Source organism: Pimephales promelas, chromosome 9 (assembly GCF_988280905.1).
Source record: "Pimephales promelas chromosome 9, fPimPro1.hap1.1, whole genome shotgun sequence".
Classification (NCBI taxonomy): Eukaryota; Metazoa; Chordata; class Actinopteri; order Cypriniformes; family Leuciscidae; genus Pimephales; species Pimephales promelas.
Window position 1 is genome coordinate 29615049 of NC_142777.1, and position 24572 is coordinate 29639620.

At 37.4% G+C, this 24572-nt stretch overlaps 3 protein-coding genes across 5 annotated transcripts; 1 reads left to right on the plus strand and 2 right to left on the minus strand.

Annotated features, from left to right (window-relative positions):
- The first annotated feature begins 1044 nt into the window (after positions 1-1044).
- On the plus strand, positions 1045-4478 carry ubxn1 (UBX domain protein 1). The gene is made up of 10 exons (XM_039648776.2): positions 1045-1158; positions 1717-1779; positions 1853-1906; positions 2138-2250; positions 2362-2437; positions 2520-2711; positions 3413-3464; positions 3592-3714; positions 3850-4027; positions 4146-4478. Exons 2-10 carry the CDS (start codon positions 1721-1723, stop codon positions 4184-4186), a joined length of 888 nt encoding a protein of 295 aa, XP_039504710.1. The 5' UTR covers positions 1045-1158; positions 1717-1720; the 3' UTR covers positions 4187-4478.
- A 521-nt stretch (positions 4479-4999) lies between these two features.
- LOC120460811 (pre-mRNA-processing factor 39) lies at positions 5000-12326 on the minus strand. Of its 3 annotated transcripts, none has more exons than XM_039648774.2 (14): positions 12103-12326; positions 11434-11672; positions 11218-11343; positions 10906-11024; positions 9672-9839; positions 9148-9325; positions 8973-9077; positions 8068-8304; positions 7820-7946; positions 7393-7664; positions 6565-6749; positions 5554-5625; positions 5295-5466; positions 5000-5146 (listed from the first exon to the last, which is right to left on the minus strand). In XM_039648774.2, exons 1-14 carry the CDS (start codon positions 12155-12157, stop codon positions 5075-5077), a joined length of 2127 nt encoding a protein of 708 aa, XP_039504708.2. In that variant the 5' UTR covers positions 12158-12326; the 3' UTR covers positions 5000-5074. The 3 variants fall into 3 exon arrangements, with proteins under 3 accessions (XP_039504708.2, XP_039504709.2, XP_088991090.1); XM_039648775.2 differs by having other exon boundaries at positions 5000-5143; positions 12103-12324; XM_089134964.1 differs by having other exon boundaries at positions 12089-12111.
- An 828-nt stretch (positions 12327-13154) lies between these two features.
- ganabb (glucosidase II alpha subunit b) lies at positions 13155-23027 on the minus strand. Its single transcript, XM_039648772.2, has 24 exons — positions 22894-23027; positions 21951-22052; positions 21028-21136; positions 20663-20790; positions 20314-20493; positions 19804-19876; positions 19460-19532; positions 18570-18666; positions 18285-18465; positions 18046-18199; positions 17696-17931; positions 17484-17610; positions 16990-17069; positions 16235-16375; positions 15961-16057; positions 15748-15849; positions 15245-15488; positions 15050-15114; positions 14883-14959; positions 14431-14505; positions 14233-14346; positions 14020-14132; positions 13817-13917; positions 13155-13694 (listed from the first exon to the last, which is right to left on the minus strand). The coding sequence occupies exons 1-24, from the start codon at positions 22914-22916 to the stop codon at positions 13588-13590; spliced, it is 2799 nt and encodes a 932-aa protein (XP_039504706.2). The 5' UTR covers positions 22917-23027; the 3' UTR covers positions 13155-13587.
- Between the last annotated feature and the right edge of the window lie 1545 nt (positions 23028-24572).

Here is a 24572-nt window from a genome sequence, read left to right on the forward strand (position 1 = left end):
AAGGACAGAGAAACATGCAGGGTTTGAATATGATCTTAGTATTGATATTTATTTAACCTGTAAAATCTGTATTTATATAAACTGTAAATCTGCACTGTTAACCATTCATTTGCTGATCTTTTTCTTATAAAAGAGACTTTGACATGTTGAACTTTACACCTTGACTCTCCTGAAAGTTATAAAGCCAAAGTAATAATTAAACAAATTTGTTAGAATGAAAACTTCTCTGTCTGTTCTTTGTGTAATGTGTTGACTACATTTAGAGATGTTTACTCTGTCATTTGGTAATACAAATCCTTCCAAAAAAACAAACCTGCACTATGCCTGTAAATAAGACTTTCCATAATCACAAAAATAAAAAAGTAATAATAAATTGTTAAATATAACTCACCTCTTCTGTTCTCCTTTGTATCAGAAGGTGGAAATTATGGTTGATGGAGTGCTACGATATATTTAAGCACTCAAATGACTGGAAAAAGTGCGAAAGAGAAAGAAAAAATAGAGGAGCATGTGTGAACTTCTGTCATTCAGAAGAAGAATGTCATAGAGGACTTTGTTGGCAGATTAATTATTATACATTCATCCAATAGGTAACAAGCTGGCCCATCCCTGCACTGTTTGCACATCACCTGTACCATCATATCTTCACATAAACACTTTGCAAAAGGACATTGGACACTTTGGATGGCATAGGTCTACATTGAGCAACTTGTGCTTATATTGTCCTTAAAATGAAGACTGTTTTTTTTTAAAGTATTTTGATATCTAAACATCGTTGTAATGTTATAGGGGGAAAAAACAGCCCTGAGACAAGAATTACGGTTAGATGGTTTTATTTGAACCGATGCTGGATGTAAATATATTATTATTATCCCATGCTTCACTTCTAATTCTTTTAGAAATAAAACCGCGCACAAAACCTGTTTAAACATGCCATTTTATATAGACCTATATAAATATAATGTAATATATATCTATACTACTAACTAAAACGATTTTATAAAATTCGAAATAATTGCTTTTATTTTGTTTGCTTAACCCCTAATCATGTGGTAGTGGACCATGAGCGGGACACAGGTCAGAGAAAATCGCATTTTCGCGAATTGGCCGTCGCGGGATTCCGTAGTGTGTGGAAGCGTCCCAGTGCTGATAACAAATGTAAGTAGCTGTTGAACGATGTACAGGGCTAATTAATGATGAAATTAAGTAAAAATATCGTACCAGATATACTGAAGCGCTATTACTTAATAAAGAACACTGTGAACAGCTCTCTATAAGATATATTAGCAAGGCAAAAAATAATTAGCTGTTGCTGGAGCCTGATCAGTGTTAGCCTGCCAGCTAGCTGAATTTGATCATGTAACTTATTTATCAGCGTAAATATTATAATTACACTGTAACGGTTAGATATGATTGTTATGTTGTGAGAATATGATCATGTGACAGTCAGAAAAATAATATAATTGGATAATCTCATTGTTTCGAGCTGGTGTAACGAGTCCATACCCAAATGTATCACTTTGTAGTATTTTAAATTTTACATCTATAAAGTATTTTAAGTTCTTTTTCAGTAGAGAATAAAGAAATCGACCATAAAACAGCCCTAATTCTATAAAAGCTTTTGAACGAGCAAGAAGTGTTTTATATTTATTTTGTCTTTAATTGTGAACTTTAAAAATGCCATGATTTTTATTGTTGTAATACATTTATTTTCAGCACAATGGCTGAGTGCACTACCTTAGACAGTTTGCTGGAAATGGGCTTCGACAGAAACAGAGCGTAAGTGATGTTTTTACAGGGATGTTTACACCCTAATCCAGTATTTTGCATTCACCCAGTGATTGTTTTGTAGGGAGAGGGCAGTAGCACATACTGGAAACCAGGGCATTGAGAGAGCAATGGACTGGTGAGTCATCATGGACACATTTTGGCATATGTAACATGTTTATACGGTCATGATTTTTGATGACCTAGGTGAGATTAGGCATGACTGAAGGGAAACCCCCCCACAATTTTCATGATTTAGTTATTTTTTTTTTAAATAAACTTCAAATTTATAAAATTGCAATTTTATAAAGTATATAATTAATAACAATAAATATATATATTTTTTTTTTACAATTCTGTAACTCTATAGGTTAATGGAGCATGAGAATGATCCAGATATAGATGAGCCATATGTTCCACCTGCTGGGAATACTCTCGGCTCAACAGAAGGACAGATCCAGTCTCCTACAGAAACCTCTGAATGTATGTTCTCCTAATGCTCCTCGCTCTCAATTTCATGAAATCATTGTGGTCACACATCACAAAATGTTACTTTCTCTTTCACTTTTGATTTGAACTAAAACAAAAAAACAGCTATTGAAGTTATAGGCGAAGAGGGAGACTCCAAGCAACCTCTGACAGAGGAAGAAAAGAAGGAACAAGTAAAACGGTTTGTGCTTTGTACAAGCTGATCTTAAAATGTAAAAAAGCTTACATTTAAAAGTTGACAAAAAGTATTGCTTTTCTTCTAGACTGGAGGAGTTGATGAAGGCGAGGCAGGAAGAGAGGAGAGAGAGAGAGCGACAGGAGGAGGTAGATAGAGAAAAGCAGAGAAGGAAACACGGCCAAGAGCTGCTGCAGGTTAAACAAAAGCTTCAGGACGACGAAATGAAGAAGCTGGCGGAACTGCGCAGGAGGGAGAAGATGGAGGACAAGCTTGCCAAGTAAGACGAGCATGGATACAGTGCGTGTTGGTGTAAAGTGTTAACTTCAATTCAGTAGTTCTCAATCGATTTGATTCCAAAGCCCCCATTGTCCACAACAATATTCAAAGTCCCCATGACTGTGATCTACAGGATAAGGATTAAGGGATAATGATTTTTTTCCCCCCATTTACAGCTTGGCATATCTAAATATTTATGGTATGCCCATGCGGTTTTAAGATTTTATTAATATCTATTTAAATTTAATTGTTTATTCATAGAAATGTTTTTTAAATAAATATGGAAATAAGAAATAAATAGATTTTTAGTTGTTTTGGCTTTATTGAGCACTTTAATCAGCCCAATGCACACAGCTGTATTGCGCCATCATCCCATTTCACGGCCACCACAGAGGATGCGGTGATATTAGAGGTATATTTCCCTAACGAAAGCCAAATTTTGAGCAAATTGATCTTTAATTCATCCACATTCTCATTTTCGTCTTAGTGAAATGGCAGTGATGCACAAAGGAAATTGGGTATAGTATACATAAACTGGAAATTGTTATGCGTGAGAATGCAAAAAAAAAAATCCTGTCCACACCCAAATGTTTCTCGCTAAAGTCTGTATACTTTTTAGTTTTGCCAAGGTACCTTAAGGGGCTTCATACATTGAGAACCACTGCTTTAAATGAAAGTAATAACCTGTGATCCTTTTGTCAGGCAGCGGGTTAAAGAAAAGATTGCACGAGACAGAGAGGAGAGGGCACGAAAGGTATTCCTTTACATACAATGGTTTTACGTTGCTAAGGATACACTAATATTAATATTTATCTCATGCTTAGTACAATATATATCAAGTTTATAAATAATAAATGACAAAAACCTCTGTTTCTTGGCAGTTCGGAGGCGGTTCAGCAAGCACGGGGTTGTCATCTCCCCCCTCTGAAGCCCCACCACAGTTTCCACCTGAGAACCAAGGGGCACCTCCTGCTAAGAAAGACTATGATGACTGTCGGATACAGGTACTGCCTCAACACATGCAAGGATGTTGACTTGTTTAATTGAGCTGATAGAAATTATTTTCATATATGTTCTTATGCGCCTGAATGATTCCTAGAATACATCACCATATTGAAATGACTCCCTTTGGTCATTAGGTGCGTCTTCTAGATGGAACCACCTTGAGTACTGTCTTTAAGGCTCAGGAACCTCTGGCGGCTGTGAGAGTCTATGTTCAGATGAATGGGGCAAACGGAGAGGATTTCAACCTCATCACCCCATACCCTAGGCGCGTGTACACAGATCTAGACATGGAAAAACCCCTGCGTGAGCTGGGTAAGAACACTAATATTAATTAGGTTGTTGTTGATCACAGTTCTTTGTCTCCGAGGAATCAACCTCAGACTTTGTTCTCAACATCAGTCATTTATGGAGCTTTCGTTTTACTTGACAGGTCTGGTGCCTTCTGCCGTCCTTGTTGTCACCAAGAAATGAGGTGAAACTATTCTAGAAACAAACTGTTCTTCCAGACATCAATGCAAGATCAAGCAGGCGGAGACTATGTATCAGTGGACTTATACTGCAATGATTTCACTCAACAAAGCGCCAAATATACAATGCAACGAGTTGAAAAGTACTTTCATCAAATGTAAACCTGCCGATACCGCTAAATAAAGGGCCAAGTGTGTTCTCACAGTAATGAACATTGAGAAGGTGGTTGTTAACTTTGTTTCACATCATGGGAAAATATGACATTTTTAACAATAAAATTGTTAGTTGTAAAACTCTTAGTTGTATGATTTGAATTTTATGATGCTTTGGAAGTGAAGGGCAAAATTTGTAAATAAGAGCTTTTTCAGGGACATTCACGAGATGTTAGATATAATATTAGTAAAATGCTATATAGAAATGCATGTCCTTCAATAAAAACCCGTTATTGAGTGGGATGGGGAAGATATATGAAATTTAAAACTTCATTACAATGTTTTATGTAGATTATATTTTATTAAAATTATAAGAGAGTGACTGCACAGAATAAACCGAATTTTAACTTGGTACAAAATGGTCAATGGAAAAATGTTCACAATCCATTTTAGGGAGTCAGTAAATGTAACTTAATTCACAGATAAATTACTTCAAAACCAAGTATGAACCACTATATATATATATATATATACACACACACACACACATATGCATTTTAAGTTGGAAGGTGGCACACAGTATAAAAGTGTAACAGTATAGAGAGTGTGACAGCCTTTAAAAACAATAAGTTTGTACATTTTATCCCTGTCTTTTGACACTGGCTCATGTTTTGGGGGATTGAGTATGTGTGAGTGGATCACATAAAGCAGCACCCTGGACCGCTGTCTCTGAAGAGATTTAGCTGGGAGGGTAGTACTGATTATATTGGCTCCATGGGTTTTGGTAGCTGCCATAGCCTCCATACTGCTGCTGAGACACAGGGACAATATTTGTATACAAAACACATTTTAAATCACCAATGCACCAAAGTTTAATCTTTGAAAGCTCTAATTGCCTGCCACTGGGTAAATGTAGTGCTTCAACAATACACCATTTGTGTGCAAATTCAATTCTTTACCTGATACCAGTTGCCATAGCTTCCATACGATCCACTCATGTCTCCGCCCATCATAGAGGGAGGTGGTGTCGTCATAGGAGCATGAGGCATTGTGAGTGGAGCAGTCTGTGGAGGCACCGTCAAGGAAGATCCATCATCCATTTTGCTCATCTTTTCTGGATCATCATAATCGCTTGAGGAATACACAGAAGCGCATTAAAAAGTCTTACACACAACTAAAAGTTGAAAGGAGATCTCTGGGTTTGTTTATGGAGGTCACCTATTCTCTGCTTCTCTCTTTGCATTGTGTTCCTGTAGCAGCTTCTGGTGCTCCTCATACATGCTCAACACACTGATAACATACAAGCAAAACATCTAAGTAATATTCAAGTAAACCTATTAATGCAGAATACACAAAAGAAAAAGTAGAATCAATGTACTGAGTAAATAGAAAAGTAATATATGACCCTGGATTACAAAATCAGTCGCATGTTGAAGGGGTACATTTCTGGCAATAGCCAGATAAATTGTATAGGTCAAAATGATTGATTTTTCTTTTATGCCAAAAATCATTAGGATATGAAGTAAAGATCATGTTCCATAAATTTCCTACCGTAAATATATAAAAACATTTATTTTTGTGAGTGAATGCAGCACAATCGTAAACATAAATGGAGAACTTTAAAAGTGATTTTCACAATGTTTCGATTTCATATTCCAGATTTTCAAATAGTTGTATCTTGGCCAAATATTACTAGCAGACGTATTTAATAATCTTTCAGATGATGTATACATCTCAATGTAAGAAAATTGACCCATGTGACTGGTTTTGTGGTTCAAGATCATATATATATATATATATACTGTATATGCAGAATAAATATAGTACTGTGCAAAAGTCTTAGGCACACAGTATTTTCACCAAAATAAATTATATCTTTTGCTGTAGTGTATCAGTAGGAAAAATCAGTTTACATTTCCAAACATTCCTTTTGCCGTTAATTGTAATAATCCAGTGAGATTTTTGTAACGCTCAAGGAGTCTAACAAAAACCAGTAAGCTCCTCACAGAGATCTGATCTCATCATCATCAAGTCTGATAGAACATGAAGAAACCCTGACCTAACTTACCTGTTTATCTGATATTGCCTGTTGACACACTACAGGAAAATAAATAAATAACTGGCTTAAAACCACTGGGGTGAAAATACTAATGTGCCTAAGACTTTTGCGCAGTACTGTATATCACTTGTGCTGAAGCAACTTCTTCAATGGTCCAAATTAATTCTGACCTCTGTACTGTGGTCCCAAAGTCCTCAGCAAACTGCAGGCCACGCTGGGAGAAAAGGATTTTGGTCTTTGGGGAGAGAGGAGCAGCAAGCGCTTTGGCTACACACTGCTGAATCACACCTCCATTAGCCCGCAAGTCACCTGACATCTCCAGTTCCAGAAGGTTCTGGTACAATCTGCCGTTATCCTGAGGAGCCAAATGCCAGAAGATTTAAATGATTGAGTCATGAAATATTGGTATTGTGATCAGTCTCAAGAATAAGCTTTGTAAGGGCCAAGGGGTAAACCAAGCTCTTCCATGTCACAGTAAGATATAGTCTGAAATTCACTACTGTTCAAAAGTTTGGGATTGTTAAGATTTTATGAAAGGAGTCTCTTATGCTCACCAAAGCGGCATTTATTTGATCTAAACATACAGTAAAACAGTAATTATGTAATATTAATACAATTTATAAGAACCATTATCTATTTGAATATAAATGAACAAGAAATTTATTTCTATGATGCATACATGAATTTTCAGAATCATTACTTCTTGAGTGTCACATGATCCTTCAGAAATCATTCTAATCTGCTGATTTGTTGCTTATAGATTTCTTATTATTATCAATGTCAAAACATGATACTATTTTAATCATTCTCAGATGAACAGAAAGCTCAAAAGAACAGCATTTATTTGAAATAAAAATCTTTTGTATTGTGTCCTTGATGAATAAAAGTACACTTTTTCCCCCCAAAACAAAAGAAAACAAAATAAAATCTTACAAAACCCAAACTTTTGAAACGTGCTGTACGTAAAATGTCTAAAATGTCAAAAGCTAGTGTTTTACCGGACTCAGCTCTATGGCTTCCTGTAGAACAGTGCGGGCCCTGGCAGGATTCTTGCACAGCTTGTGAAGGAAACGAGCCAGTTTGATGGAGCAGAAGGCATGGAGAGTGGGGTTGTCTTTACTCTGGTCCACCGTCTCCTTCAGAAGTGACTCTGCTACATCTAAACGCGCTGCTCTCCGCTCCAGACCTACCCTCCTCAGACGCACCGCAGCCAAACCAGGCACTGTTTTCTCAAGGGATTCTAGAATACGCCGTGCCTCTGTAATATTACCTATGGGAATGAAGAGAAATGTAGTGACAGAATGTAAAATACAGTAGCTGAAGACAAGAAATAAATAATAACCAAATCCTTATTTCAATGAAAAAGTATTAAAATGTTTAATATTTTAGGTTAGTGTATTTTCTATGCTAAACTGACTTTCTCACCATGTTTTTCCTCAAATGAGGCCCAATGAAGGTGGATGCTGTGTTTGTACGGAAGATGGATTTCACAACCTCTGCGGTACACATTACGCACCTCCTCCAGGCCGTGTGGTTCCAGGTAATGCACATACTGCAACGCACATGAATAGATTACAAAATGCAACGAGTCTTAACAAACATTGCAAAATAATAATGCAGATAATTATGACATTGAATATATGAATAGGTTGTTTGATCTCCTTTACACTTACTTTAATCCAAAATTCCTCATAGAGTGCACAAGCAATGAGACAGCGCTCAAACAGAATCAGTACTCTCTTGTGCCCTGCTCCACACTCTTGTTTTGAATCTTCATGGGCTTCCACAGCCGTCACTTCAGCGGTCATTGCCGCTGTTTCAGCTTCTGCTATCTCCCAGTCCAGATAGCTATGCCAGGCTTTCAACTGGGCTCTATCCAGAGGCTTCACATGGAAATAAGGCCTTTTAATCTGGACAAAAAGGGAACAGGAAAAACTTCATACACAGTTCAAAGGTTTTTGATAGAAGTCTCTTATGCTCACTAAGATTAAACATACAGTAAAAACAATGATATTGTGAAATAATATTACAGTTCATAGAATCATTAATTCCAGTCCTTGATGCTGATTGGCCAACAGCTTAATCCAACTGTTCTGTGTATCACTGTGCAACGGCCATAGCAACAACCCATATCAAGATATACATGTTTAAAGTACATTTTGATCTATTAGCCAGTATGATAATAGATAAGTGGTTTGAGAAACAATTTGAAGACTTCTGCTAAAATGAACTATCATGCTCCAGTGCTGAAAAACAACATTGATACATTTGAGAAAACTTGAGTCGTGTTGACAAAAATACCTGGCATGCAGCAAACCAAAGTGACAGTAAAATGCACTGGTTTGATGAAAAGGGTTACAGCATTGATTTTTAAACAAATTACCATACTGATTTTTTGCTTAAGAAAAATTTCTTATTTGCAATGTTCAATTTCTTTTATTTTAAGGATTCTTTAATTTAAGAATGCAAATGTCTTGACTGTCACGTTTGATCAATGTAATGCATCCTTGCTGAATAAAAATATTAATTTCTTTGTTAACTGTAAAGCATCTTTATGAGAAACTGTTCAGGGACTTACAGATTCCTCATAGTTCCATCTCTTCCTGACTTCTGCCTCATTTTGTTGGTAAATTTCCTCTCGGCTGACCAACAGGAGCTCCTGCATTTTCTGCACGGCTTCTTCCTGCATAAAAACATATTAAAGATTAAAACGATAGCCTCCAGTCTTACATCAAAAGTGGTGTTTGGGTTACCGAGTCGCTGTCTGCAGGCTCTTCCGCCCCTGGCGGTCTCTCCTCTTCATCTGCACTGATATCAGATCTCTCTTTTTTGGCTTGAATCTGGCTCTGTTTGTACTCAGTCCTCACCTTACTGTACTCCTCAGGAGACAGGATATCCTGAGGCAGGTGGGAGGTTAGGTGAGTTTTCAGTCTGAGAGAAGAGACAGAAATCCAGAGAACATCAGCCTTGTGTAACATAAGTCATCATGATTTTTATGGACTCTGAAAGCAAAAGAATTTTTGTGATATTTTGGTGATCTGGATTTGTGTTTAACTGCAGGTGTTTGACAGTTTACCAATTAGGCTTTTGTTGATGCATTCAGCTGCATCTAAATATAAAGGGGGAAAGAGATCACAGAATATCAGCGTGAGAAGAAATGGTAACAAATTCTCACAAATCCATACGTGTGTTTGTGGTATGTGGATTGTGTGCCTTGTGTTGTGCGAGGAAAAAAAATGTTAAGACAAATAACACATGGTCCACGAGCATAGCATACTTTTCATAATGTGTGTTGTAGAGCTGTGTGGGGACCCTCAGTACGCGGTCATAGACATTGGTCATGAACTTCAGGTTGGCCTGCTCCTTTTCCCACTCGGCGAACAGATCCCACAGCCTGTCTGAATTGAAGTCCCAGCCTGTGGCTGCAACCGCCTCCTCAAACACACTGAGGAAAGGACAAGACTTTACTTTTCATGTTATATTGTTTCTTGGGATGTTTTTTTGCTGTAAAGGATCATATTTAAAGTCATTATGAAGCATACTGCAGTGTTTATTATATAAATGACTTATCCATGCATATAATTGTTTTCTATTTATGTGCCCTCATAATCTTTAATCAATAACATTAATGCCTCCTACCCATCGCAACGACATCTCTTCTCTGATGAAATCCTCAAATCAATCACTCACATGAGATTACAGCAATAGCAAACAATAACGATCCAAAAATCTGTTTTCATTTTATGCTGACTTTAAGCTTTAACTAAAGGCTGGAATATACTACACATTTTCAAACACAAGTCATAATACACTTCTTGACTTTGTGACTGGTAACAGAGAAAAACTGGGCATCATACACTAAATAACTGAGGACCCATTCCAAACAACACATTCTCTCAGAAACTCGTTGATACGAGATGCACGCCAAAAGAAAAAAAAAAGTGTGTTCTAAATGAATCTCAAAGTATTAAACATGTTTGATTATCTCCAACTTCTATTAAATCTGTCAACTCAAATTTACAGACTAGCTCTGACTTTTGTCAACTAGCATCGAGTCATCCAGAAAAAAATGTGTAATGTGTTCAAGCACTAATTTGTACATCTTTGCTGCAAGTGCTAAGGAGAATAACTGTATCATAAAGGTATTTAAACACTATTAAGTAGAATTAAATAAATATAAATGTCTTTTTGTTTAAGAGCCCTTGCTGAAATTAGTGCTGGTTAGACAGAGCTTTGACAAAGATGATGCAGCTAAAGTTATTCAATAAAATCTGCTAATACATAATCACCACTTCATCTCCTGCCTCTTTCTCTTCCCCTGATTCTGTCTCTTAGTTGGTAGAGTTATAGTGGCATCAGTGGCGACAGACTTTCAGACAAAATCTGACATTTCTGGAAGGAAAAAGAGATCTAGTAACAAACGGGGTCTGACAACATTATATAATTAAAATAGATGCTGCAACTGCATCCTGGGGGAAAAAATGCTGCAAGGTAAGAGTTCTCATTCATACCTGCGAATGCGACATATTGAATCTGGCAGGTTCATGTTGAGCGTTCCCAGCAGCAGGTTGATGTAGTGGATCCAGAGATCAACACTGAGAGGAATGGCCTTCAAACCTCGTTCACACACCTGTCACAGGAACCAAATAGAGCTTTACATCTCCGCTGCAATATTAGGTACAAATCATTTTTGAATATTGCAAATATCAGAACAGTTAATATAATGAAATGACTATGTCAGAGGATTTTTATTTGTTTTTAGATTGTTCTTTTGTATTTTCATACAATGACTGAACTGTCAATCTATGCCTGACTGTTCTTACTTCTTCAGCCTTATCGTTGTGTCCGGCCCGTCTCTCAAGATCCACAAACTTTTTCCAGTAACCATAGCACAGTGGATACCTGACCAGAAATGCATTCAGGGCTTGACGGGAAGCTTGTATGTGGCCCTGCAATAAATAATGAAAAACATAAAACCAAATAACATTTTAGTGTCGACCCAAAAACAAAGCAATGTGATCTGTTTTCAGCCCATTCACCTCTTGTTCACAATACTGCAGAAGGTCAGTCCAGCTGTTAAAATCTTGAGGATTGTCGATGGTGAGTTTCCAAAGTCTCTCAAAATCTGTCGGCATCCCTCCCCCCTCCTCCTCTTCTCCTTCTGCTGTGTAGGATGCTGTTGAGATGCCTGTATCTCCTCCATCAGCACCACTCTTCACTGACTCCTCAACATCTGGTTTAGGAAGGTCTGCAACCTCAGGCTCATAAAGCTCTGTCACTGAAACCAATGTGTTTGATTAAATACATATTGCAGTGTACTTGGGTCATACTGAAGTCAACTTATGTAGCAGTGGCGGCAGCTAAAACTGTAATAGATTATGAATTTAGCTAACGTTATCTTGTTTTTGTTTTCTTTCGTACATATTTCGTTGACGACATTTGCTTTAGAATATTAATTATTAATTTATAAATGTTAGTCTGCAATTTAATAATCGTATTAAACTTGACATTAGTGTGTCAAACAAATATTACAGTATCAACATACTCAAGTTCGAATCAATAAATCACTGGTTAGTTAGCTCGCTAGCTATATTGAAGACGTGCTCCTGTAACTAATGCATTAGCAAACCTTTACGAAATTAATACGACAAACCAGTCATACATGCTTACGAACTCCGTATTTTATTAATTAACTTTTAAAGGGAAACCTGGGAGGTTGTTGCTCGGGTCTTCTGTGCCTTCCGCCGCCATTATTGACCACATAACAAATGACGTATAGAATGTGCGACCCCAGATTTTTTTATTTTACTGTCGCAGTAGATTGACGATGGAAAGGCCGCTCTAAAGCTAAAATCTCAATCTCATACAGAGAAAACGAAACGGTAACCTAACGTAATACGAGAGAACCTCTCGTAAGAGAACAAACATGTTAAACTATTGTTTTACAATTACAACTGGGTGGGACTCGGGAGTGATATAATGATTTAATATTAAACAAATTCGTCTGACACCGCTACAAACAATATTAGTTTTAACAGTAACGTTAGTTTTATGAATCCACTATTTATTTAATATTTATTGGTAATTTCATTTAATTTCAAGCTGGCAATTTTAAATGGAATTAGCAACCATCACGCTATAACAATTACAATGAGAGAAAACAAACAAATGCAGTTGGGAATGTACTGTTAATCTTTATTACCATCTCATTTGAACATCCATTAATCAAAAATTTAGAAATTACATTTAGTCAAACATTTCCAGAGCTTTCAGGGTCACCCTCAAAAATGGAATGAAACCAACTTGAAAATCAGCAACACAGAGCAGTAACAGGATGGTCAAATGGGAATGTATACAAAGGCCTCCTTCGTCAGAGGCCCTGCCTAAAACACCTACCCTTTAATCACTTCGACAAGTCATCAATTTGTAGTGGATGACGAAATTAACTTCACAAATAATTTTCCCCATCACAGCTGAAATACAGACTGTTTCATTCTGCTTTGCTGGCTCAAAATGAAAATCACCCTACCCACATATACCCAACATACTCTACATAACAATAATGGCAAAAATTAAGCAATATGACAAAATAAAGTCACAGATTCAGTCAGTGTATATCCCTGTTAAAGAATCCAAACCCAAGAGCCCCCATCAAATTAACAAGGCCATAGAGCTTAATAGTAGTCTCTAAATCCCCTGATGTGCAAATGTGATCATAGATGAACAATTTTCTAAAGCTCTGTTGTTTTTAAAATAAGAAAAACAGCAAAGATTTGTGAACATGATGTGGTGTCTTCCTTGAAAAAGAACAAATCTGTTAAAACAGATCAAGTTCCGGAATTTAAACAATTTCCGCCATCATTTGCAGCCCTGAAATAATTTAAATCCACAGCATGAATCAGTTAATCTGACTTTATCACTACTTTTTTACTATGTGAAATTAAAAAACAAAGCTTTTGACTTGTGATTGACATTACTTTTAAAATGGAAAGCATTCACTATCTGACCCTGCCATTTCTTTTTAGCACAAAAATCTCTGACCCATCGAACCACAGTTCGCTTCTAAATTGTCACAATGATTTTGGAAGTGCTTATTGTGTTTATGAATTAAAAGTGAATTTTTCAATTTTCTTTTTGGCTGGTTTTCTTTTTTTTAATAGATCTTGTCATCCGACCTGTAGAGATCTGGTGAGCTACTGCAGCAGCAGGGTCCAGTCGTGCCCGGCGTTCATCCCAGGTTTACGAAGGGTTAGCACTGACATGGAGGCATCAAACTCAAAATCCACAGGGGTTTCTTTACCTGTTTGAGAGAGTGTGGGAAGATTACAATACATTATCTCAAAACTGAGGTCATTTCCATCAGAAAATATTTAATTATTTTCTGATATTACAATGTTGAGCAGACCTGAATAAATATCTTACCATCCATTTTAAGAAGAACCTTTCTGGGCTTGCTGGCACCCAAAATGAGAACTTTTTCAATCCATGATGAAGTTAAGAACTTACAGTCTGGGCACAGGTTGCTGAGATTATAAATTAAAGTTTTTTTCAGTTAAAAGTTCTGCAGTAAATTATACAGAATTGAATCCAAAAATGTTTAGACAATGACAGATTAACAAAAATACCTGGATGTGAGAGCATTTTTGGCAAAGGTGAGTTTCCGGTGAATTAATTCCGTCTTTGTTTCATAGTTAAAACTATGGCCATCATCAATGTAGAGCTCACCTTCTGCAAATTTCTAAAGAGGGAGAAAAAATAAGTTAAATTAATCCGACAAATGGATTTTATTCTGTTATACAATTTGTTTAAATGGTCAACAAAGAGAACTAGCTCTTTACCTTAGGGTTAAGGGCCACATACAAGGTGTATGGGTCATTTTCCATGCAAGCAGATGACCTTCGAACTCTGTCCTTCCGAGGGATGATAGAACCACCACGCTGGAACACTGGGATCTAAAAAAAAGAAAGAAAAGGAATTATAGTGGATGTAAAACTCAAATAAACATTCTTTTTTTTAAAACAAGGAAAGCCTCTTACAGAGCTAAGAGTGACCGGGATGTAAAGATTCTGCATGCCATTGTGTTTTTGAAAGGTGTGGACATCATACCAAACCTGGATATGGACAAGAAAAACAAGAACTATCAACATTGTGAAAGTATGATATAAGTAAATTAACTAGAGTTAATCTTCCATAATATAAGTTTTATATAAATTGCCTTTCATTCTAATATTAAAGCTCGTATGATGAGCAGAGTTTTGACCTAGACACATTGATGGATTTGTCACTTTTCATGTAAAAACAAACAAATAAGCTCTAGTTTACATCTAGTTTACATGCAGACAGGGCAATGACCTACGACTTACTACTTGCTATGACCAGTTGGTGGCAGATTACAAAGACATTTTGATGCACAAATTTACATAATTGCCAAAACTGCAATACTCATCCGTATTTTTCAATCATTCAGTCTTTAAGTCAACAGTGTTACCTCTTCGGCTCCAGGAAGATAAGCAGTGACTCCACGAGATCCTTCCTCTGTGACTGGGTGAACCAACAAATCCCTTCCTAAACAACAAAAAACAGGAACAGACTTCATCAAATACTCCTTTATAAATTATAGACTGAATTATATTAGACTTTAACTAAAAATCTCACCAATTAGGTATTCGTCATCAATGGTGAAAGTTGCTGTATCCTTTGGATAATCAACCCAAAGAGGTCTGAGATATGACAGAAAAGAAAAAGATCACCAACGTAAAATGGAACAGTACATTTGACTACACAAACAATCCAGTCTACTTGAAATACTGAACAATATTGTAAATAAGCATTCACAGGGACTCCGCTCACCTCATGACTGGCATTCCGGTTCTGTGCGCATGGTACATAAGCTGGTACCAGTATGGAAGAAGAGCGTAACGCTGTCGGATTGCCTCACGGATGAGGGCCGTGTTCTCTGGACCAAACAGCCAGGGTTCCCTACGTGTGGTGTCTAGATGGGCATGAGCACGGAAGAATGGCTGATATGCACCCGTTTGGTACCAGCGAACCAGAAGCTCAGTGCTGGGATTCTTAAAAAAGCCCCCTACATCAGCTGTGTGCATGGAGAGATCAATAATTAGCATGATTACAAAATGCAGAAAGATAGTTACAGACATGTACTTTGTATTATACATGGAATCTGTCTGCAGACTTGGTGTTCGAAATATACACATACAGTTTTGCCAGATTTGATTGTGCATTCATCTATTTGTGAAAATCTAATACTTATTTTAGCATGTTAAAATCCATTTCTCCCCAAAAGCAATACAGAAAATTAATTCATCATCACCTCTACAAAGTTAATTACTGACCTCCACAAAACGAGATGCCAACAAGCCCAAGACTGAGACACATGGGAATAGAAATCTTCAGATGTTCCCACTCAGCTGCATTATCACCAGTCCAGACAGCACCTGATGAAAATACACAAACCCAAATGTCTCTTGCACACATCATATACAATAAAATGATGATGGTGTTTCAGGCTTTAAGTTTAGTGTGCACAAACAAACACATGAATTCACCATATCTCTGTGAGCCGGCAAAAAAGGCTCTGGTCAGCACAAAAGGCCTTTCATCTCCACCAGTTCGTTGAACTTGACCTTCGGCAGTGGCTTTTTGCTGCAAAATAGGGGAAATTAAGGTGAAGAAGGAAATAAGTATTTATTTTTGAAAAACATTTAATGCAGTAGGTAGTGTATAAAATAAAATATGTTTATCCTTATATAAGAAGTTATTTATTATAAGCTACAAAATACTCTACATGTTAGTTCTTATACATCTTGCAGAGTTCCTCACCACATAAAGTCCATAGATATTGTGTACATCTCTGTGCTCCCAGTTTCCATGTAGCGCATCTTTGTGCATAGTGACCTCTGGGCCATTGAACACGGACGGCTCGTTCATGTCATTCCAAGTAAAGAGGTTCTCCATTGAGCCCTGAAAAGCAACATGTAGAGTTGTGACAATGCGATTTGTTTTGTCGTTTTCACTTTTAACTGTGTCTCAACCAGATGTGAAGCAACAACTTCCAATTAAAAAGAAATTCATTTCTTCACGCTGAGTGCAAAACTGCACAAAACCACTAGGAAGATATAGTATATTAATGTGTAATTATTAGGAATGGGAGAGATTAGACCATTGAGATTTCACAGTGAGAAAGACCACCTAACAGAAACCAGTGATTTATGTCCTTCACATTTTGGTGTACAGCCTTGATATAAACACGTCTATGTGCAAAATCTGTTTGTATTCCGCTTTGAATTTATTCTTGCGCTCCGATTTTGTGAGCGTAAACACTTCACACTCTTCATGAACAGTCATATGCAGAGGGGAAATGGAGCATAAGACAAAACCATCACCACATCCTGTCTGGGTGAGAATGCGGGAGAAACAGGTAGAGACACTTATAACATCTGCTTGAATAATTTTTCTGCGACCATTAGAACGATAAGGAAATCATTCAATCTAACACTCTTTTTGGCCTAGACTGTTATGATTCAACAGTTTCAGATCCTTTTTTTTAGATCAGGGATTTTACTTTTGAGTCTCACCTCATACTGATCATAGGAGAACATGCTGGCCCACCAGGCCCGCATTTCTGGATTTGTAAAGTCTGGGTAACCAGAGTTTCCTGTGATAAGACCATGTCAAAGCAATGAGAGATGCATTTAAACAACAATAAATGTTTTATTAAGCACCTTATCACAAATACCAAATATATGTTTTTAAGTAATAGTGAAATTACTTAAACTACCATATTTAAGAGTTTAGGGTCTTTAAGATTTTCTTTTTTAAAGAAATTAATACTTTTATTCAGCAAGGATGCATTCAATTGATCAAAGGTGACAGTAAAAAGAGGAAGTGGTGCTGCTGAAAATCAGCTTTGCCATCATCACAAAAATAAATGACATTATTATAAATAAATAAATAAATAATTATATTAATATAGAAAACCAGAAGAGATTTCATTAAAAAACAAATAACAACCTCAAACTTTTAAGTACTAGTACTATAATGACATTCCATTTAAAAACAAACTTCTCACCTGGCCAGCACCAGCCTTCATAGTTTCCACCATTTTTGTTCTTAATGTAGAAGTCCTTAGAAGTAATCTCATTGTGGATCTTGTAGCCACTATCAACCTTAATGTGAGGATCTACTATAGCCACCATCTAAAAAAAAAAAATTGTCATTACAAAATCTTTCAGAAAAATCATACCATACTACAGTTATACAAACAACTGTGGCGTGGCTGACCTTGCGTCTCTTGTCCATTAGGCCCTGAAGCATCTCTTTAGGCTGAGAGAACTTGTGTGGATCCCAGGTAAAGTAGCGCTTGCCATCGGCATGCTCGATGTCAAGCCATATGAAGTCATAAGGGATGTCATATTGGTCAAAGCCTTGGTCCACTGACTTCACATCCTCCTGGTCGTTATAGTTCCAGCGACACTGGTGATAGCCCAGACTGGCCAGAGGAGGGAAGGACTGGGTGCCTAGATATGACAAAACACACACAATATACTTGATTCAGATCTGTACAGGGTTTTGAGAATTGTTTGGTTAGTTAGTTTGGAGCTCATAGCTTGCATCTCATAGCTTGCATTTACCTGTGAGAGAGGCGTACTGTAAGAAGACATCTGATGGTTTTGGCCCAAGCATGATGAAGACATCAATGATACCACTCTCAGAGAACCAACGGATGTCCGTCTGAGGAGTCTCACTGGAGCCTTGAACAAAGTCTAGCATCTTACCAAAGACAGTCTGAAAGGAATTACAAAATTAACCATTGAAGAGTTTTAAATACACTATAATAAGAGACAACATAAAAGCCCTAGTGACCTCTTACCTTTCCTGCTGTATTAGAACTGATGTCAACCCAGGTCTCAGCTGCGTTAAGCCAGAAAATACCCATTGTTCTCTGTGTGTTATGGGCTAGCATGACAGGTACAGATCCATACAAGGCCATAGGGTTATAAAGCTCATACTGAAACACATCTAAGTTATACAGTCTGTATGGATCACCACCACTAGAAAAAGAAAAGGGAAAAAAAAAACATTGTGTTTACCGTTTTTATACGGTATATTTTTAATATTAGGTATATTTTGATTGTGTACTAAGACATCTACTCACTCTGTAGTTTTGAGTTTTAGGTTGTCAGCATGCTCTGGAATACCGTATACATGTTCTACACCAGGCAATGAGAAGTCTAAACTTATTGATGTTGGACCTAAGGAAATAACAAAATCAACACAGATGATAATCATTAGTATGTAGTCTTAGTGAACTTTTAAATATAATTATTAACATTTAATTGTGTGAAAGTAATAAATCCAGTAATCAAAATGTAAGTCCACCTCTGTTAGCTTTGAAGCCATCTATATGCTCCAATATGTTATAATGTACTCCAAAAAGTTGACTACATACCATTCAAAAGTTTGGGGTCAGTAAGATTTTTTTAAAGAAGGATGCATTAAATGGACCAAAATTGACAGTAAATACATTTGTTGTTATATTTTAAATAAGTAATGCTATTTTGAACTTTTTATTCATCAAATAGTGCTGAAAAAAAAGATCCCAGTTTCCACAAAAATATTCAGCAGCACAAATGTTTTCAACATTAACAATAATATAATGCATATTAGAATGAAATTCAGATTTTAGAATAAATTACATTTTAAAATAACTCAAATAACAATGAATTTTTGATCAAATAAATTCAGACTTAATGAGCATAAGAGGCTTTCTTTCAAAAACATTTCAAAATCTTACCAACCCCAAACTTTTACATGGCAATGTTCACTTTTAAAACGTAAATTTTCTCTTCTGGGAAATCAGACCAAAAATATTAATGACTCATATAAACTAAAGTCAATTGGCAGCTTTAAAAAAAAAGAAAAAGGAATAAACCCTTTGAGATGCTTCACCAAAACTCTGTTTTTATCTGAAACACTTAAATACTGATGAGAAAACTGCATTAGTCTAGCAGTTTCATGGGTCTTTTAACTGACATAGAAACATACCATTTGGTTTGGTATCTGTATGAGCTTTAAATGTCTCTTCCCACAGACCATCTTCCTCTTTCTCCTCTTCATCCTATTGTGTGGGAAAATATGACAAAAAAAAAGAAAAAAAACTGCTTTCAGTTCTCAAATGCATAAAGTTGCATTGTGATGTTCATCAAGTAATACTTCTTTAGCTACTGTTGTGCTTTCACACACATCAGTGTTGCATAACAGCTACATTTAGCTGCTAAACCAGATCAGGTGCAGCAACCGGATGTGTTGGTTTTAACTGAAGACGTGGAAAGATGACACTCACTCATTTACCTGAGCACACCCACAAATGCACACATATAGCTACTGACCCTCTCGCCTTCATCTTGCTGTTGATCTCCATCGGCACTCTCTTTAACCTCAGCACCATCTGGTTGTGCTTGCCTTTAATAAAACACCCACACACACACACACACAAAAGAGAGACTAATAGTCAGGCTTGGGCACATGATTTAGATCCAGTAACAAAATCTAATTTGCTCTGGAACAGCAAATCAGCAGATTAGAATGATTTCTGAAGGATCATGTGACACGTAAGACTGGCGTAAATTTAGATTTGGCATCACAGTAATAAATTACATTTTAAAATTATGTAAAAATAAAATAAAAAATAGGGAAAAAATATTAAATAGCAATTATATTTGACAATATTTCTATTTTCACAGTATTTTTGATCAAACAAATGTAGCCTTGGTAGAAGATACTTCTTTCAGTAGAAGATACTTCTTTCAAAAACATTAAAAACCTCACCAACCCCAAACATTTTATCGATAATGTATGCTTTCCAGCATCCAAATAGGAGAGAAAAACTCAATACTCACGTGTCCTTCCGAAGTCGTAGGTGCTCAAAGGCCAGCAGGCCACGAGAGTTGAGGGATAGCAGCACCTCTGGTCCCTCCATGATGTCCAGCCTAAATGGACGGGCACTAACAATCAACCTCTGGCTCTCTGCTCCCAGAGACAACACAATGCCATTTTCATCCTTAGACAAAAATGAGAGACTGGGGAAAGAGATACAGAGAGAGAAAAAAATTAGGTAGACAGGGGAATCAGAGTAAAAGGAAAGAAGCGGAGACGAGTGAGGTTACTCAGAGGAACACAATAAATCATGCATTGTGTTTGACTGTTTTCTGAATTTCATTGTGCACTCTCGGATAGAGACACACTCACGGCTCAGTAGGGGGCTCTGCTATGAGCACGTCTGGAACCTCAAAGCGAGGCTTCAAAGGTTTCAACTCATTTATCTTCACCCGCGTCATATTCCCCTGCAGTCTGTAGAGCTCCAATAGCAAGTGCACCTGCAAACAGCAAGAATGCAGACCAAATCTTGACTTTTGTAACTAAACATTGTAACAAGAGGGGCACACTAATGTCGACTATGGTTTGACCATAAAATAAAAAACAACCCTGAGCAAAGTGTATAAACTACTGAATTTCAAGAAATGCTGCAGCTCTTTTATATTAAAAAAAAAAAAAAAAACACTGTGAAAGCCCTATTTTGAGAGGTATCTCTTAAAGGAGAGCATGAAACAGACCTTGTTGTTGTCATTGATAAGCTGGAGGGTCAGTCGGGAGTCACTGAGCTCCAAAGTGTCCAGAAGAGCGCGATATGGGGACTGACCCGATTTGAGCGCCCGTTGACGTCTATGGACAATCAGATACAAAATTCAATGTTTATGTAGTCTTTGCAGATGCAAGTAAAGCACTCTCTAAACTACCACAACTGAGTAAAGGGTGGATAACCTTCATTTTAAGTATGTTGGAATACTACAATAATGAGTAGGAGTGTAACGATACCCTCATGTCACGATTCGATACATATCATGATACTGAACTCACGATACAATATTAATTGTGATATTCCAAGACACATGGTAAAAGGTTAACAAAAAATGCACTATTGATTAAGATGCTAACTTTGATATTACATTGTGGGTTTAAATGAATAAGCTTGGACTCGGTGCTTGTAATTACCCAAGGACAATAGAGACACCAGAATAATAATATTCATGATTCTGAAGCTGAAAATACCGATTTATTTTAGACGAATATGCTTGCACTCTTTCACGGACTAGATATATTTAAAATCATGTAGCCCACTATTTCCTGGTAACATCAGACATTTGGCATTATCAGGACCCCCATTGCATTACTATACATTATAATCAACATTATGTAAAGTAGTTTAATGTAGTACTGACACTAAAACTCTGAAAACTTGAATTTTTTCTCACACAGTATTTTTTTATTTTGGGGGGACTATCCACGAAACATATTGTCACTATCCACAATACATATTGTTGCAGTTTTGTATTGCGATATATTGTGGCACGATATATTGTTACACCCCTAATAATGAGTATTTGCGATCTTTGACATGATTTTTAAAATGCGATAGTTGTACACTGTAGACTAGAGGTCATCTTTATGGTCCTGGTTTACAGTATAACTGACATACTTGCAGAAGGCACTCTGATCGCAGGTTTTAAAGTTTCCCCGATCCACAGCAAAGGCGGTGCTGAACAATAGACACACACAAACCACTGACAGCAGCCCCATCCTTAAAAAAGAGAGAGAGAGAGAGAAAGTAGGTTACTGCTATGGATCAGGTTTGAGTAATGAATGAGCAGGGTGAAGTAACAATAAAAGAGTCAGTGCTATGTTCACTTCCCTTTTTGCCACCCTTAAGGATTATTTCCTCGTCTGTAATTATACAGATGACCAGGGTGGAAAACGAAAACCTGCAGCCACCTGAATGCATGTTCACAGTGGCTGGTAATTGTGCTTTATGCAAATGACCTCCTCTAACAACCCCCAGACTCAAATTTGTGCCACAGAACAATCACTTAAAAATGGCATCAAGATTAAAAAGGGATTCATATGACATTTGTGCAATTTGAAGGATAACAAAGGGGGAGAATAACAAAATCTAATTTCATACATTTCAAAAAAATGTTACTATAAGTAAAAATGTAAATTAAATACTCAAAACGCCATATCTGCAAACTGTTTGGATTTTATCATTGTAAGTTACACAGATCGATCAAACTAACGTTACAATCTCAACCCCGAATTGCATTTATCTAATTCGTTTTTTTAAATGTAAAGATGTAAACAATCAATGCAATAAGATATTCGCTTGGACTAAATTACATCAACCCTGAAGGTGTATAAAAACACCAATTTCCTATAAATTAAAACATGACTCGTCATAATAATGCCAGCGATAGCTCAGCCACGCATTCACATCTACTTTTCGCTTCCTCTCTCAACACCTGCAGCAGATTTACAGCCCAGCGCCCACACTAACTGCTCATCGATTAGCTTGAAATGAAGACAGATAAAAACTCAAACAAGGCATGAAGATAAACTGATATGATAGCCAAAAGTCTTTGTTTTACCTTTCAATGGAGATAGCCGCCATCTTGGACTGACACACAGCATTAAGCCCAGCCTTCCGGAGGTTGGTTAGTTAGCCTGTGTGCAAGAACACTATTGGGTGACAACCGAGTCTCTTCAGACCACTCTTACCATGGAAACGAATCCATCTGATATGCATGCTTGTGTACACCAGATAATTGTGTGATGAAACTACATACTGTTAGGCATTCAGCACAATTGCAGGTCTCTATTTCATCATGTCGTTGTTATGTTATGTATGAACTGCTTCTGATGATTAAGACAATTTTGACCTACAGCACAAAAGCTGTATGCCACTGGTTAAAAGGATAGTTCACCCAAAACTGATCATTTTGTCATTAATTGCTCACTCATGTTGTTCCAAACCTGTTAGACTTTTGTTTTGGAACACAAATTAAGATCTTTTTGATGAAATCTGAGTGCTACGCAACTACCACTTTGACATCAAAAGGTTCATAAAGAGATTATAAAACTTCTTCATAATAGTGTGATTTAGTCCAAATTTTATTAAGAGACACAAATGCTTTAAATTATGAACAGACTGAATTTAGGCTTTTACATTCGAACATTCGAAACCAGAAAACATTCAGACCAGTACCTTCAGCATGCACTGGGACGGTTTGCAGCCAAGTGTGAGGCGGCTAGGATGAGAATCAGCACCTCCAAATCCGAGGCCATGGTCCTCAGTCGGAAAAGGGTGGCTTACACACTTCAGGTTGGTGGAAAGATCTTTCCTCAAGAGGAGTTTAAGTATCTTAGGGTTTTGTTCATGAGTGAGGGAAGGATGGAACGGAAGATTGACAGACGGATCGGTCCAGCTTCTGCAGTAATGCGGTCGATGTACTGGTCTGTTGTGGTAAAGAAGGAGCTGAGCCGCAAGGCAGAGCTCTCGATTTACCGGTCAATCTACGTTCCTACTCTCACCTATGGTCATGAGCTTTGGGTCATGACCGAAAGGACAAGATCCCAGATACAGGCGGCCGAAATTAACTTTCTCCGCAGGGTGGCTGGGCGATCCCTTAGAGATAGGGTGAGAAGCTCAGTCACTCGGGAGGAGCTCAGTGTTGAGCCGCTGCTCCTCCACATCAAGAGGGGTCAGCTGAGGTGGCTCGGGCATCTGTTCAGATGCCTCCTGGACGCCTTCCCGGGGAGGTGTTCCAGGCACGTCCCACTGGGAGGAGAGCCCGGGGAAGACCTAGGACACGCTGGAGAGACTATGTCTCCCGGCTGGCCTGGGAACGCCTCGGTGTCCCCCCCAGAAGAGCTGGAGGAAGTGTCTAGGGAGAGAGAAGTCTGGGCATCTCTGTTTAGACTGCTGCCCCAGCGACCTGGCCCCGGATAAGCGGAAGATGGATGGATGGATCGATAAACATTCAAACCTGTTTAGCGCGCAAGAAAAAACCTCTTGCGGAAGTTCAAACATGCTGCATAACACACGTGAATGAACCTCACTGGTTCTTGCACGTCAAGCGAACATGCTTGAATTTCTATTTACCACAACTGCTTTGAGTTGATGAATATTTATTTGCAGATAAAAGCCTTAATTCAATCTGGTCATAATATAAAGTGATCGTGTCTCTTCAGAAAATGTGGACTAAGCCACTCAATTCAAATGGATTAGTTTATGACCTCTTTATGAACTCTTTTGAGCTCAAATTGT

What these genes read in the sequence shown, in the direction of transcription:
- ganabb (XM_039648772.2), bottom strand. Translation starts at nt 22,916, where the DNA reads ATGGCGGCTATCTCCATTGAAAG. An exon ending in TGAAGGCTGGTGCTGGCCAG is followed by an intron (nt 17,070 to 17,483) that starts GTGAGAAGTTTG and finishes GTCTTATCACAG; the next exon opens with GAAACTCTGGTTACCCAGAC. An exon ending in TGCCGGCTCACAGAGATATG is followed by an intron (nt 15,850 to 15,960) that starts GTGAATTCATGT and finishes TATTTTCATCAG; the next exon opens with GTGCTGTCTGGACTGGTGAT.
- ubxn1 (XM_039648776.2), top strand. Translation starts at nt 1,721, where the DNA reads ATGGCTGAGTGCACTACCTTAGACAGTTTGCTGGAAATGGGCTTCGAC. An exon ending in ATTGAGAGAGCAATGGACTG is followed by an intron (nt 1,907 to 2,137) that starts GTGAGTCATCAT and finishes GTAACTCTATAG; the next exon opens with GTTAATGGAGCATGAGAATG. An exon ending in GAGAGGAGAGGGCACGAAAG is followed by an intron (nt 3,465 to 3,591) that starts GTATTCCTTTAC and finishes GTTTCTTGGCAG; the next exon opens with TTCGGAGGCGGTTCAGCAAG.
- LOC120460811 (XM_039648774.2), bottom strand. Translation starts at nt 12,157, where the DNA reads ATGTGGTCAATAATGGCGGCGGAAGGCACAGAAGACCCGAGCAACAAC. An exon ending in CCCGAGCAACAACCTCCCAG is followed by an intron (nt 11,673 to 12,102) that starts GTTTCCCTTTAA and finishes CATTGGTTTCAG; the next exon opens with TGACAGAGCTTTATGAGCCT. An exon ending in TGCAGTATTGTGAACAAGAG is followed by an intron (nt 11,344 to 11,433) that starts GTGAATGGGCTG and finishes TATTTATTGCAG; the next exon opens with GGCCACATACAAGCTTCCCG.